This window comes from Aythya ferina, assembly GCF_964211825.1.
Source record: "Aythya ferina genome assembly, chromosome: 7".
Lineage (NCBI taxonomy): Eukaryota > Metazoa > Chordata > Aves > Anseriformes > Anatidae > Aythya > Aythya ferina.
In genome coordinates, this window is record NC_140302.1 from 21,507,130 (window position 1) to 21,523,413 (window position 16,284).

The window sequence follows — 16,284 nt, forward strand, 5'->3', positions numbered from 1 at the left end:
AGAAAAATTATGATATAAAACTTGAAAGAAAAAACATTTGGAGGTGTAAGACGTTTCTAGCAATTCCATGTGTCTACATTTCTACAGAAATAATTCTGTATAGACCCATGTGGGAGCACAAAAGGAGACATCCCCATGTGTTTACACAGCTTACACATACATCTCAAACAAGACAGGACTCTAATGGCAGGAATTTGACAACAGCCAAACAATTGTTAAAGAACATAGCCTAACACTTTTACCATAAGACTAGATTTTGAAACAGTATCAAAGAGAATGTGAGTAACCCTTGAATGAGACTATGGAGAATGAATGCAGCAAAGTAGTGCCCCAAGCCCTAGCACTATAGCACAATTGGATCCACTATGGTAGTAAGAGAAGAGGTTCCTCTACTTGTCCCACTCTTTTCTTTAGTAAAATTACAACCAGTGGTCAGAACTTTTGTTCTTTGATTTCTGATTACAGGCATGGTTCTGAAGAACTATTTTGCTGTTTCTGCCAGCAATACAAAAATTGTTATAGAAATGACACTGTGACATCCTTATTCTGTTAATGAAAATGAATACTAAAATTATTCTAAATTTTAACTGTGCCATATGCTAATCTAGTTTTGCCTATGACTCCACAGCACTTAATGTTTTCCTGAATTATGGAACCTACTTCTGAGCTTGCCACAGAAAATATCTTTAATGAAAATAATGAAAATTAGAATCACCAAAATTAAACTGTATGCACATTTTCATATAATCTTCACAGCTCATGCACAACAACATTTATAGGACTGTATTTTTCTACAATCTGCCAAGCCAGAACAGTAAGTGATGCACGGTATAAGTCAAGTTAGAAGAACCCTCTTGCCAGAGCAGACTAGTCAATTGTACAGCCCCAGCCTGTTACCTGGCCAGAGTTCGAAATTATAGAATAACCTCCTCATAGGAACTAGTTTTCTCAAAAGTTTGGCTTGTGTCCCAAGGCGCTTATTTATATTCCCTTCATGCTTTTCAAGTCCTAATGCCATAGTAGCATCTTCACAACCCTCCTAACAAACTATCTCATTCAAGGAAACCACATTTTCATTTCAGCTCATAGAAGAACATTATTTCTGTCTGGGCCCCATTTTAGAACAGGTATATCACAACATACAGTCATGATAAACCTCTTTACATCTTTCTCTAGAAGCTGTACATCATTGTTCACAGCTGCTATATGCATATGGCCATTGAGGAGCAATGCCATTTGTTCAAAGAGTGACAAAAAGTGACAGTGAAATTAACTAACAAACATGCTATTCTTTATTAAAAAAAATGCTTGACTTACTTGGCATGAAAGTACATGCCTCATACTTCCATTCACATAAACATTATGTGATACATTTTGAGTTGGTTATATCTTTGAGTAATTAAAAAAAATAGACTAAAGAATCACAACCACTTAACATGATTTAGAAGACCTGAGAAGCCTGCTATGCCAGCAACTTCAAACTTTGCTGCGCAAATAAATAAATTATATTTTATTTCCACTCTGGAGCCTCAAAACATTCTATGCATTGAGAACTAATTCCTGATAGGCACTGCATGTGGGTAAAGCAATCAGACATCAGTGTGACGGTAGCAGCCAAGGACAAGCTGATGAAAAGCAGATGCAGCTCAAAAGACTTACTAAAGTTACTCCATACTTACAAAGGTATAAACTATTATGATGATAACTCAAATTAGAAATTGTCTTTTTTATCTTAAAGCAAGGGGAAATCAGACAACAGAATATAACAATGAACACACAAAACAGGTTGCCAATGCCCTTTTACCTAGAACAAAGTGACAAAGAATATATTTGAATAAGAACAAGGACTTGGTTCAAGGAAGCTCATTTAACAAGAATCAAATGACTATTTAACTAAAAACAACTTTGGAGAACCAGAATATTCTGCACAATTGCAGGACTTACACCAATTCGGTGTCCTTTAAATCAATGAATGTGTATACAGAACTGTACACAGAAGGCCTGTTGAGGGCTAGCTCGCTCTAGAAAACCACCTATTTACAAATTGTTTTGTAAATTAGCTGTTGTTACAACTATTACTAAAGTATTCAGAAGCATTTTTCTAATTATGATAGATAAGCATCATCAACATAGTGAAACATCTGAAAACACGTCTGTATTGAAAATACTGGAAAATTAATCTGCTAGCATGTATGCAATTCAAAAATCACATATTTGTTCAAAACATCAGTATTTTAAAATAAAATAAAGCTACAATGGCTTGAAATTAAACGTATTTTTCAACACTTACAGGTAAATGAGTAAAAACTTGAAATGTGCTTCTTAAAAAGTTAATAAGGTCCATTAAGTATCCACTGGCTCTTCCATCTGATTCAGACATTGTCCAATCATAGTCAGCAATTTGAATAAATTCATCTATTTTTTGGTTAAGTTTTGTATATATTTCTCCTTCTGCAGCATGCCTTGCATCCTGAAAACAAATAAATAGTGCACAATTGTCAGAATTCTAAAATACTACTAGAACATAAATAGTTCTCATCAGTTAAACTTAAGTCTTGTATTTTTCTCTGATACAAGGTTTACTTACCCTATCTAAAAAAGAGAATAACAAAAGAACGTAGTTATTTTATCTGTTATGGCAGGAGGTCCGGCAATCATAGGATTTTTATGTAATTAATTTAATGCTGTATATCTGAAGAATACACATCATTTTTCACCCTCCCGTACATATCCTGATCATAACACACTGATGCAGACCACTCCCCTACTTCCTCATGCTCCTTTTTGTTCTGCCACTATCTAGATCCTGCTTTTGTGCCGGTCAACGTAGAAATGATCTGATCAGAGATAACATCTAGCATTTACTGTGAAGCAAGATTATGATGCTATCTGCCTGATTTGTTTAGGACAGATCCTCCTAGAAGCATGGGATCTACCTACAGATGCTTGATAAAGTGTATCTTGCTGGAAAGGAATGTTTTTGCCAGACTGGAATTTAATGATACTGGAAAAATTCCATACTGTGATTCAAGCTCAGGGTGAAACTTTCTTCAGTGATCTTGAGAAACAAATCAATAAAGAGGTTTAATTTTAAATGAACTGGTCAGTTGCTGAGGGTTTTTAGAGAGGAAAAATAGGTTGGGTACACTGAAGCAACATAAAAGTGGATAAAATTCCCATTGCAAGTTTCCTCTAAGATAAACCAGCCCAAAATCATGGCAGTTCAGACAAGGTGTAGATAAGAAAAGAAAAAGGAAAGAAAAAAAAAAAAAAAAAAAAAAGGAAAAATCAAAAGGCCCTGAGCCTAAAGGTGGCACCAAAGGTATGCACCAAATTCAATTTTCTGCCAGGCTCCAGGCTGTGAGGCATTTCAGGAGGAAGTGAGCAAGCATATGGTCCTGCCATGTAACAATATCAAGGTATGGTTCACTAAAAATGGCACTTTAATGCCAAACCAACTTGTAAAAGTTTCCACTAAACAGCTCTCCTCTAACACATATGAAAATGTCTCAAACAAAGAAGTACGTTGATATTCACAGTTTTATAGATGGCTATTAATGTAACAGCTTCAATTAAAGATAATTCTTTGTTCAAAGTTTCTAATTAATGATGTTTCAACAGTCTATAAGAACAAGGCTAGCAAATACATCTGCTTAAATTTAGTGAGATTACTTGGTTTATAAAACAAACAAAACCCAAGTCATTTATGGAGTGGCTGTATCATCTTCAACAGTTAACTGGTTCTACTAAATGGCAACAATAAGACCAGCCCATTGGTTTTTGTTTCTGGAAGCCTGGTTTTGGCTACTTTATTTTGCTTTGGTTATTGGGTTACAACAGCAGCACTGTGCTGCCAACACTTTAAGCAAGGAATGTTGTACACTGTTCCCTGAGAAAACTGTGAACAGATTAGAAACCCAGAAATTACTTCTGAAAAGCAGCACTGTGAATCCCATGCACGATAAAGAGTGAATTAGCAGTAGGAGATGACTCCAAGAAGCAGATGCAGAGGAAGTATTCCATCTCTTAACTTGATGACAGAATTGCATCAAAAACTGCTTTCAAGAGACAAAGAAACATAATGGTATCCACATTTGCAGTCAGTCATCCAAAGCTGGAAAGTGTAGCTGTAAATACTGAAAGCTACACAATTGTTTAATTTGATAAAAATAAACTAGCATTTTTTTATTATTATTATTTCCTTCTAGCACCATTAAACAATGCTTGGAGAATTTGAATGGCATTTTAAAATGACATCTTATATACAATAATAACATGGGAAAAACAGTTCTCTAATATAGTAGCAATGAAATAGGTCTGAGGGTTTCTATTAAAAAAGTACAGTGTAGATGTATTTGTAAGATCATCTCATGGAATGTAAATCTGATCAACACTGCTAATAAAAGGAAATTTTTGATCACTCAAGAAAGAATGGATGTGACATGATTTGCTACCAGGAGATGAATTTAATAACTGCATAGCATACCAAACTCCATGAGGTGCTAGCTGGGGAACCACATGTAGTTTTTCATTAAGATAGAAAGGGAAGAAAAAGGAAAGAGATAGGAGAGAAAAAAGGGGAGAAAAGGGAAAGAGATAGGAGAGAAAACAGAAAAAATTTCTTATGTTTGTCACTGTTCACTCTGTACTTTGCCACAGTGCCTAGGCCCTATGCTCACTAAATACATGTATAATATTCTGTGATTCTCTCCAATGAAACTTAAATAGTTTTTAGTAGAGTTAGCATAACTTATAGCATAAGCAATAAGCACAAAATGTAATGCAAACTTTAAACTGCATTTATCAGATGAAATTCAAAGACAAAGAACATTTTACCTTTCAATGAAATTAGACTATGGCTGCATTAAGCATTTTGCTTTGACTGTTAAAAAGAGCTTGAGCTGACCTTACAAGAAAATATCCATATACACGCAAATTAAAATATACACATACACTACTGGTATATAACAAAAAAACTACTCAGCCTATACCTACAACATAGGTCAACATTTAGTAAAACCATACTAGCAGGACAATGGTAACCTAGCTACAGCTACTAAGTCAGAACCCTTCTGCCTTGCCTTGTTCATTAAACCCTTTGAAAAAAAAAAAAAAAGTTAATGGAAAAATTATTGCATGTCAACTGGAAATATGAACTGCATGGCAATGTTGGTGTTACCTCACCCACCTTTAAAATGTATACCAGAGGAGATACTATAGTAGGATAGGGTACATATTGTACCAAGAGAAAAAAAATAATAGGTGCAGAAAACAGAGCTACTCTAAATAGGATTAATTCTCCTTATCCCATCTTTAAAAAACAACACATACACATTAAAGTTTAAGTTACAGCTGCTTTTTTATGTTTTTTGTTTGTTTGTTTGTTTTGTTTTTAAATGTTTTATTTCTCCTCCAAAAATTTCTACATAAAAGTCCCAAGTGATTAAGAAGATAATGCACTGGCTGAACATGGTGACTAACGAATGCACTAACTGGACAATGTGACTTATAGAGGATTATTCTTCTGTAGGAATCTTTTCTTCAGAAAGAAACCCCTAAGTCCATCCATCCCTCCTGACACACACACATTTGCTTCTATTCTAAACCAAAAAAGCTACTTGGATAGACAATCATATATAGATTTGCTTTCTGAATATACAATACTGAATATAATCTCAACCACTTGATCATGTAGATATAAGTGTTTTGGAATAAATGTTCTTCAATTTGTTCCCCTTCCTACTTAGAATAGCTCTTATTATTTAAAGATAAAAAAATACTACAGCTTCTTTGTAGATAATTATACATTAAAATAATTACTTATATTTACCCCTACATATTCTATTTTAATGACCATTACTGCACATACAAATTTAAAGGACATATAAATGAAATATGAATTCTAAAAAGAATTGAATAATTTATGCTTTGTATAACATTCTTAATACTGCTTTTATATTATCATTACATAGTCTGAAAATATACTACAAATATTTCTATTGTAGAATAAAAACAACCAAATATTACAAACATTTCAGATTACAGTTGCTGTTTTTGCCTGATTCCATTCAGAAATGGAAGATGTTACATTGCTTGGAGCTTAATCTACTGAAAGATTTTTTAACGTAGTAAAAGATGCATCTGTAAAAATGGGATGCGCTTCTCATATAATGACATATTTCAGATAATATTGATAACATAAAAAGGTGTTTATCTGCTCAGTGTTATAAATTAAGTCTTAACAGTTCAGGTTTTTTTTGATGTTCAAAATGAATAAATGTGCAGCTTTCCCCTCATTCCCTTTTATTTTAAAAAACATTAAAATCACTATAAATTAATTAACTTTTCACATGGTCATGTAACAGATGACATAAACTATACCTTAAATGTAGAAAGTCCATAAAGTCTTGCAGTGTGAACAGTCACTTGTGAAATGTTTGTAATGTTAGATATAAAATCCTCAAGGTATTTACAGGCTTGTTCCAGGTGGGTTGTGTTTATGATGATTTGAACAAGCTGCAAGAAACAAACAGTTATTATATAAAGCCTTTTTCCCTTTGCCATTTTTTTTAATAAAAGGGTAGTTCTAAAAGTTAATTACAGTATTTCAAGTTACCAGCTATTAACTGGCAATTTTTAAGTTATCTTTCAAATACCATTAAGGAGCAATACCACAGTTTACATACAAATGATGCCATTTTCAAAATGAAGACTGCAGACATTTACTCAGTGAAATGAATCCAACTGATAATTCAGATTTAAAAAAGGGAAAATAAAATACAATATATTGCCAAAATAAAAACAATAACTTGTACCACAAAAACAAGTAAACAAACAACAAAACAAACACAATTACTGCAATTAAAAAAAAAAAAAAACAAAACACAATGCATAAAGAAGTTAGGAAACTTCAAAAATAAGGTTGCCAACTCCCCAAACCCCCAAATAGTAACAATCCTGCTTTTGATATAAATATATGATATAGATATTGATATACATAATATAAATCTTTTTACAAGAAGGACCTTTATTCACATTCAGTTCACAAATTAGACAACACAGATAATGCATAGTAACTGACATAACAGTATGTCAGTACCTGCTGTCTCCTGACCTTGTATGTGCCTGCAGTGAATATTTATAGAGTGATTTGCTATTTCTCCCTTTTTTTTTTTTTAAAGGGAAAAATAAATTTGGCAATGTCCTGATAAGTGCTAGACAGAAGCAGAACACAAGAATTGAGTCCTGTATACAAGCAAAGTGGTAAGAGTTTTCAGGTAATTTCTTGCAACCCCCTGTTTATCATACAGGAGACAAAGCTCTTTCATTGTCACCTAACTCTCAGTAAGCATCCTTATGTAAATATACTTCCAACTAGACCCAACGCTGTATCTTATTTTTTTTATTTATCTATGTAGTAGATATTGACAATTCTTCATACTTCTCTCACCTTTTAAAAATGTCATCTCTAAAGAAAACACAACTTGCTTTTATTACACAATCTGAATTCTATATTATATCAAAATTCACAAGAATAGTTTTAGCACTAATTTTCTTATAAAAGCACAGTTTTGAGTGTGTATTTTAAAACTTACCTCTGTTAAACCTATATGAGGCTTCTTAATTAGGTTCTGTAAACAACTACTTAGAGTTCTGGTGAGCAGCAAATTTGTAGATTTTCTGAGCATATCATCTATTTCTGTTGAGCTGAAAAAAACATGTAGTATAACTCTGCTGTACATGACAACACGTGTAAGTAAAACTTATTTTCTTCCTTGCAAAGAGAACTTTTCATGTTCAGAATTACCATATGCATTGAATATCTGGTTGCTTCAAATCGTCTGTGTTCTAACACACAAAACACCTCTTTAACTTACCAAATTATCCATTAACTAAATTTCAATGTTGAAGCAAAACTTGTTATTTTTAGATTTTGGACATGTTTATTGACACAGCAGTTAGGACAGAGTAATTTGTGTTTTTTAATGAGTTACCACAGAGGTCAACATGTGCCAATTAGTACGTGTAAATTATAAACTGAATCAATTAAGAATGTGTGAAAGCGAGTCATTTACATCTTTAACAGTGTAGAAGTGGGTGAGCAGCCACAAATACCACCCAGATTTCAGATCTACAATGTTATTTTACGTAATTAAAATTGAGCTTCTGAGGTGCACAAGAGTAAACACGATGGGAGAATTGTGATGTTTTCCTTCAGAAAAAGGTGGAAAAGAAGAGGGAATTAGCATGCAGGCAGCAGTTCATTGCAAGAGAAATCATCACTAAGAAAACTCAAAGCTCTACAGAGGGAAAGCTAGATTGAAGTAATCAGGGGTTCTACACAATTATTTCTGAAATGATCAGTATAAACGCATATTTTCAAAATCTTACAGGGTTTGTTAAAGAAAAAATCTCCAGATTATTTGAATTAGCCAGTAGTGTTTAAAAAGCCCCAGCACTGCTTTAGAGTATTCACCATGCCAAGCTACCTTCACCTACACACACAGCATACATACGCACACGTAAACATATGAAATATGTTATAGCATTGGAAATCACAGATTAAATATAAAAAATGTATACATGTAAATTATTAAATAAGCACAACAAGAAAGTACCCAGGAAAATGTATTTTCAATTTAATATGTATTGTTAGTTCACCTGGAAGTTATAGGTTACTTTATACCCATTCACATTCGTCAGACTTAAAGCTTACCTGCGGTGAAGTGACTCTGAAAATTTAAGGCTTGCATAAATAAATTCCTTAACCTGGATATAAATCTGAGGCACTGACTGAGACATTGGGAGCTTCTTTGGAAAGGATTGCTGTAAAAATAAAAGACAATGCTATCTTATACTTCAAATTCTAATTCTAAGGTGAGATTGGCATTAAACACAACAACTGGAAAACCACTTAACACTATCAATGTTTTAATCTCTTATGCTTTTATGTTTTTCATCAAATATAAACAGTGGTATGTGTTGAGCTAACTTCTGAATCTTTTAAATAGCTTAGAAGCAAAATATATTATCACTTATTTTAATTGCAATAAAGTTTAGAGACAGTAGGTAGTTTAAGATCCCTCTGTAGAAAGCAATTTACAAACACATTAGAAAACAGTCTGAATAGACAAGATATAGACTTAAGTGTGATGAGAGGCTCAAAAAAATGCTTATTGTTTGACAAGGGAAATAGGAAAAAAAATCAGAAGTTGTCCAATGTGTCTGAGATATTCAAAGCATCTTAAGAATGTTTAGACATATATTTACCTCTAGATGATTCACAAAATTTTAACATAATTTGGATTCTTTTCATTAATTTAGATGAACACATGGGAAATACTAGTCATCTGCAGTAATAAAATTACACTTCTCATTTCATTTTTAAAGTTGATATTGCATTTGGATGAACAAAAAAAAACTCAACTATGTTTACACATACAAAACAGGTATTTCGTTATTGAATATATAATTTTTTAAATCTGCAAAACAATTTCCTGTTTATTACAGAAAGATCATAATCCAAGAGAAAAATAATTAACAATCTGTATCATCCCAGGAGAATTCTATTTCTCTAAATAAGAGAGTAAATCAACAGCAGCTCAATGTTTTTATATTAAAAAACAAAACATAAAAAACAAAACAAAGGTTTTTATATTAAAAAAAACTTTCCACCCTTCTAACCAGTGCTCCTTATTTAAAATTACATGATGTGACATGTATGTGGTATAAGTGCATGCGTTTGTGTCATTCAACAGTGATAGAAAACATTTTTAACGATAAAATTGACTTCAGATATATGTGCATCTGATTCAAGCAATGCATTTTTACGATAAAACAAGAGCAATTGTATTCAACTATAAAGATCTTCACGGTGTTCTAACAGCAGTGCTTGAGCATCAACCTTCATACAGTCAACAATCTAGGAGAAGCAATTTGTTGTGCAATCCTGTACAGTGTCTAGTCAATACAGAAGGACATAACATTCTTTCAGTCAACAGATTCTTATAGTAACCAGCAAGAAAATAAAAAAGAAAGAAAAAAGAAAAAAAAAAAAAAAAAAGAAAAGCCAATTGTTTCATTTCTGAATGTGGACAGGGAGTAAAGTGCAGACATTAGATTATATAATCAAACCATGAGAGTTTGGCACATTCCATCTTTAGATTTCTGAACAGTGGAGTGCAGAAAAGAATTTTTTGTCTAGTCAGATTGGATTTGGTATATTAAATATTTACTCTTGTTCTGGTTTCAGTTCTGCTTAATGTGCTGCAAGCAACTCCTATAATAAACTTACTTGTAAAGCTCTGAATTTGATTCATCCTAATATATAATGCAATATTAGACATTTCATCTCTTTTTATATTAATTGTAGAGAAATACACATTTTCAGAAGTGAAATTCATTTTAATCTGTAATAGGCGTCACAGATGCATCAAAATGGAATTAGTCCTTTGGGGTGTCTACATGTATTCTTCTCTATGAACTGCTGAATCACGGACTTAATATCTCTTTATTTTTGCAGATGTCTGTAGTGATGGATCTTGAATAAACCAGTTTCCCTCTACACCAGTTACTCCAATTGTCATGTGGTTCTTATATTTAGATCCCCTCTGCAGACTCCACCATGTGTCTAATACTACTTGATAAGTACTACCAAAACCATATTTAGAAAGCAGAACTTACTAGCCATCTTTCCGTGAAAGCATATTTTAGTGACAGAATGGCTGATGCTATGAAAGAATATCCTACTGGGATGCCAGTAGAGCAGAATTATTTACAGTTTCTTTGTGTCTGCTTTGTCCCACATGCCGAAACACAAATAATTAATTTACAAAGTGAAATAAAGAAGTTGCTGTCTCTCATAGATCCTTGTTTATCATTACTTGTACTTTTGCAATGTTATAATATATAATATACTGTTGGGTTACAAAACCCAATGTCTTGCAACAAAATTTAAGTTAAGTAATTAAAGGCAGATTGTATTAGTTAAACCATATTATTAATTTGTTTACAAAACAATAGGTTTCATTATTCATTCATGCATCAGAACAAATGACTAAAGCTTTAATTTTCATATTTATTACTAGATAATTACATTCAGAGAAGGTGATTTAGCCTCTTAATCTACCTAGCTTTTCAAATTTTAATTATTTTTTAATTATAAACATCATTACAGTCCTATGAGTCCCTAATTGGATTTTGGCAAACTTTAATAACATAAAACTTTTCCTTACCTTATCAAGTTCTGGATCTTGAAAAGGAAATTTGCTTATAACTATTTTGTATTCCTCTTCATTTGCTACAGGAATAGGGCTGTAGTTGTCTGCTTCAAAAATATCCCTGGTGAATTTGTTGGTAAAGTGGAAAAAAAAATGGGATGTGTAATTTATTTATAATACTTTCCAGAGTTAAAATACGTAAATTAATATAAATTTTACTACCACAAAATGTTATGAATTGGGATCATTCTAATATCAGAAATCCAAACTATTTTTAGAGTAAATTGAAAGTATCTTTTATATGATAACTCTTTAAACCATGTATTATCACAGAGCAAAAATAGCTGAAAACATTTTACTATGTGTGTCTTTAATACAGTAAAGGAACTTTAATACAGTAAAGGAACTTTAGATCAACTAGTCAACTTCAAGGAAAACCATAATGAGATGTTTGTTAATTATGGTAGCCTACACTTAGCCTACACTAAAGGAGATATATCTCACTTCACATCTCACATCTCACTTCAGTAGATAGAGTCAACAGGGATGATTCAGAGAACTTTACACAAATGGACACAGCTTTACTGAAGTATCCTCTGGACTTCTCTGCTAGTCCATTGACTATATTAGGTGTCTAAAGAGCTTGAGAATCTTAAGTGGTCAAGTTCATTTTAAGGTTTTCTGCACTATGATATAACATCTTTTATGGTAAACAACATCTGCATATTTAGACATCATACCCTATCTGCAAACAGGCTTTTGAGTACAGTTCCAGGCTACTCTATTCCCAGACTTAAGTCGCTTGGTCAACCAAGCGACTGCAAGGAAGAGGTGGAAACCCAAGTGCATTAAAAGAACATGATGATGTACTGGCAATGTCAGGACTCTTGTCAGGGAGATACACATATCAGTTAACTTTAAACGTTAAGATAACCTAAATTAGGAACCTAATGGCCTATAGCAATTGCCTGGCTAGGTTGATTAGGTTCCTAACGAAGAAAAACAGGTGTCCTTCTCTTTGGTGACTCTCCAATCAAGTCCCAAATAAGGAGGGTTCCTTCTCCCCATTAACCATAAAAACAGTCCTCAATGGTTTCTCCCTAAAGATTAGCTACTTAATTAGTTCATATAGACTCAATCAATTTTTCCAGACTTAAAAACTCTATCAAGAAAACTTCAAGAAAAAAACAATAGATGCAATATGAAAAGCATAATTAATTATTTTGAAATACTAACCTGAACAATCCAGACCACTTTTTAAGAAGTGTTTCATTGTACTGGTCTCTTATCTCAAATAAAAGATCAAAGAGTCGATTCACAGGAAAACCGTAGCCCTGAGGTAAAAAAAAATAAATAATAATAATAATAATAATAATAATAAAGATGGAAGATTCAAGAAATAATACATTCATTCTATCACATCACTTCAAAAATCTGCGATGAGACTCATCATTCAATCTTATCCCTTCTATAAAACAAATTATTCTACTGTAAATACACCATTGCAATTAGAAGATTACATATTAAGTTTTTAGTAAATATTTTATGCCATGCTTTCAGTTTTCAAGCAGAAATTTGTCCCATTTTTCTGTAACATTTAAGTTCCTATTTATGCAAAAATTTATCTTCTTCATCAGCCTGTTAAACACTGCAAGAATACTTTTTAATGATGTTTATCTGGTCTTCTAGTTACACAGTTAACAGTAGCTGGAATGCTAATTCTTGCTTAAGATCAGAAGTAAAACATTGTCAAAAGACAAAAACGTAAAAAAATTACAAAGCTAACAATGATTTTGCATGCATATGAATAACTAGATGCTAGCTGGATAGCCCAGAATGCATACACAAAGTTAGTAATAGTGAAGAGGTGGAACAAGGGCAAGAAATATAAAAATATAATTAATTATTTAAAATATTGTGTTATTGTGTACTTGATTCATATATGTGACTAAAAGATCCAAAGCACTGTATTTACACATAAAAGCAAAAAAATGAGTCTATGAATTTCAGTTAAATTACTAATATAATACCTACCTGCAAAGTATCAGCAAATACTACAATGAGATTCTTTAATTCCAGAACAAGATCAGGATCACTGCAATATGACTGAAAGAGAGAAAATCTGGTTTTGTTAAAATGGTTTTAGATAGTGGACATATGTTTTCAAAGAACATTAGCACAGAAGGTTAAAGTCTCCATTTACCTAACTGACTGCCTTGTTGAAAAACAACTTATGCTAACTTATCTTTACCTAGTGTAGTTATATAAAAGCCTTTGCTCAATTTCTTATGTGAAATTATATATCAGCAGTACAAAGCTCAGAAAAAGTAAACTAAAATATGAGATGCAATAAAAATTAGTGTTGAGCTGAGATTCAAAAACAGCAAATTACATTTATTGTAATGGAATATAAGCATATATCAAAATGCTTTGCTAAATTAACATCAGAGATTTCCATAAGAATTTCTTTTGAACACTAAAAGCCTGGGTCTAACTAGTGCTAACACCTCAGACAGTTTCCCAGATGTAAGGGCAAAACCCTTTAAAAATACTTTCTCAGTATTTACTCAAATTACAGATTTGATGAAAAAAGGTCAGACATTAAATTCTTTAGTCGACTAAATGACTGAAACTTGATTTTTACCTTAACTTCATTACTTTCAATAATGGATAAAGTACAAAAATACTTATTTTTATACAATTTAAAGCATCATGGTAGTGTAAAATTGGTTAGAGACTGTTTTTGACTGTTTCAGCTTTCTTTAATTTTTGCTCTGAGTCTACTTAAATAAAGTAAGGGTTTCGTTTGCAACACCTTATAGGACAACACATATTTATCTAAACATTATTCTGTACTGGGATGATGTTAGAAAGAGACTGTCATAGAATTGATTTTGATAGGAGTTATGTGTTTTAAGAAGAAATAACGATCAACTACATCAATGACATTACATGGAAGAGTTCTTAAATTAGAGATTACATTACTGCTTAAAGTACTGTACTCTTAAATAGTTCTATAAATCTGTATGCAGCCAACTAACCTGCAAAGTATTTGGATTAAAAAAAAATACATGAATATCTCTTAATTTATCCCAATCCTCTGAAATGAATTAAGAAGTCATTAGACCATCTCATATAACACTGATCAGTAAAGTTACTGTGATAAAACTATAGCTGCAATCTGAATTTTTACCCAGTTTTTCTAAGTATATATGGATAGTAAAATATTCCTCAAATTAAAGTAAAATTGTACTAAAAATAACGTTCTATTAAGAAACCACTACTGGCAAACTTTAAAAAAGATAAAGATAAAACTTTTCTACTTTTTCTGATAGCAAATATTATGTCAAACCAGCCCTTACTGGTAAACTCAAGCAATTCACTATCAAGTCAGTCTCAGTGAACAATGGTATTCCATTGATTTTCACTGAGGAATAAGAAATAGCACACAGTATCATTTGAGCTGGAATAGAAATGTAACTTTAGGAGGTACCCTATGAATATAGTGAAATGCTCAGCTGACACGAAATTACATTCTAACATCCTGAAGATTTTTCTTTTACTTCAACATAAACATATTACTAGTATAGCACTGAAGAGATAGCTCCAAGGGTTTTGCTGGTGGAGTTTATTTTGGAAACACAGCATTTGGAATGATAATTAGGAACTATTTCCTGGTGGTGCTTTCAGTGCTGAACTATTCAATCTGATCTAATGAAGAGGTCAGTTGAGACTAATGAGGAAGGATTGCAATAATAACAGCAGATTAACTCTGCATATTCTAAACTGCTGGACTAAGAGAACGTTTGGAAGACCCAGTGAGTTGTAAATCAGTGAAGGATTATGCAAATAGCCCATGGCTGTGGATCACAGCCTGATACTGTTGGTAAAAAACAAAAGCTTGGCAGGCTCCCTCCCATATCTGAGCAATTTTTAATCACAAGGAAAAGAAAACATGAGAGAGGTGTAATTTTTCACTTTCTTATTATCTCAGCTTTATACACACAGAATTCTTGGATAAAAGGTTTTAAACTGAAATAGTGATAAATCTTTTCACTTACTGAATGCGTTCTAAGAACAGCAATGATCTTTGAAAGGGCCATGTTCCAGAGTTCATCAGTGTATGTTCTAGTTACCAGTCCTTGGGTTACGTGTAAAATGTGGTCTTCTACTACAAAGAAACTAAAATAAAGCAATACTTAAATTGTCTTTTAACATTAGCGCAAACTCTTTCGCACACGAGTATAGTCAAACCCTTTCCCACTGGAGCAGTAACACTTCGGTAGGTTTGGTGTTCCGCTTTGCCCTGCACAAGTCAAACTGTAAAAAGCTTGTTTTGTGCCCCCTGGAGCCCAGGGTGCTGGAGGGTCCCTGTGGGGCACCATACTGGTAGGATATGAATGCTTTTCATTGCTCAGATTCAGCTACCAACACCCACATGATTTGTGCAGAAACTGAATCTTACAGAAGTTTTTGGACAATGGGAGAAAAAATGGTAAATTAAGAATCAGTATAGCAAATCTGAAATAAATCTCCATTTAGAAAACTTACCCTACAATCTGGCTGAAGTATCTTCTATAGCCTTCTACTGTTTCATGCTTACAGTGAAAAAAAAAAAAAAAAGGATTAAGAATAAAAATACCATTAATTATTAGGTACAACGTAATTCAATGCAAAAAATAAAGTATTGGTTACCATGCTTGATTGCGGCTGCAGAACTAATCTTGCTTGTTTCCTTCTTTGCTTTCTGTAGTAATTTTCAAATATTTCTCCATCACCCTAAAAGAGGACAAAAATAGGTAAAACAAGAACATTTTTTCAGTATTACAAGACACTTTTTTACAATAATGGTAGAATTCTCTGTCTTAAACTAAGCCACATATTTTGCATTTGTTCCACATAGAGACTTCCAGCTGACATCAAGGAAGTTTTGCATGCATGAAATATATAGATTACTTTAAAAAAAGTGCAGTCTACACAATGTATCATAAAGAAAAAAAAAAAGCTTATATCTATTGTATTTCATCATACAGTATTGGACATTTTAAGCAATATTTACGTTTTA

The 16,284-nt window shown here is 32.5% G+C and overlaps 1 protein-coding gene across 15 annotated transcripts in view; it reads right to left on the reverse strand.

Annotated features, from left to right (window-relative positions):
* Window positions 1-16,284, reverse strand: part of EXOC6 (exocyst complex component 6) — a 123,649-nt gene that overhangs the window by 40,789 nt on the left and 66,576 nt on the right. For all 15 annotated transcript variants that reach the window (XM_084525698.1, XM_084525696.1, XM_084525695.1 and 12 more), the window contains 10 exons: window positions 15,915-15,998; window positions 15,771-15,817; window positions 15,281-15,401; window positions 13,254-13,325; window positions 12,456-12,553; window positions 11,235-11,340; window positions 8,717-8,826; window positions 7,596-7,707; window positions 6,382-6,516; window positions 2,291-2,470 (listed from right to left, as the gene is read on the reverse strand). In XM_084525698.1, the coding sequence (XP_084381824.1) occupies window positions 2,291-2,470; window positions 6,382-6,516; window positions 7,596-7,707; window positions 8,717-8,826; window positions 11,235-11,340; window positions 12,456-12,553; window positions 13,254-13,325; window positions 15,281-15,401; window positions 15,771-15,817; window positions 15,915-15,998 (1,065 nt within the window). The remainder of the gene's footprint in view (window positions 1-2,290; window positions 2,471-6,381; window positions 6,517-7,595; window positions 7,708-8,716; window positions 8,827-11,234; window positions 11,341-12,455; window positions 12,554-13,253; window positions 13,326-15,280; window positions 15,402-15,770; window positions 15,818-15,914; window positions 15,999-16,284) is intronic.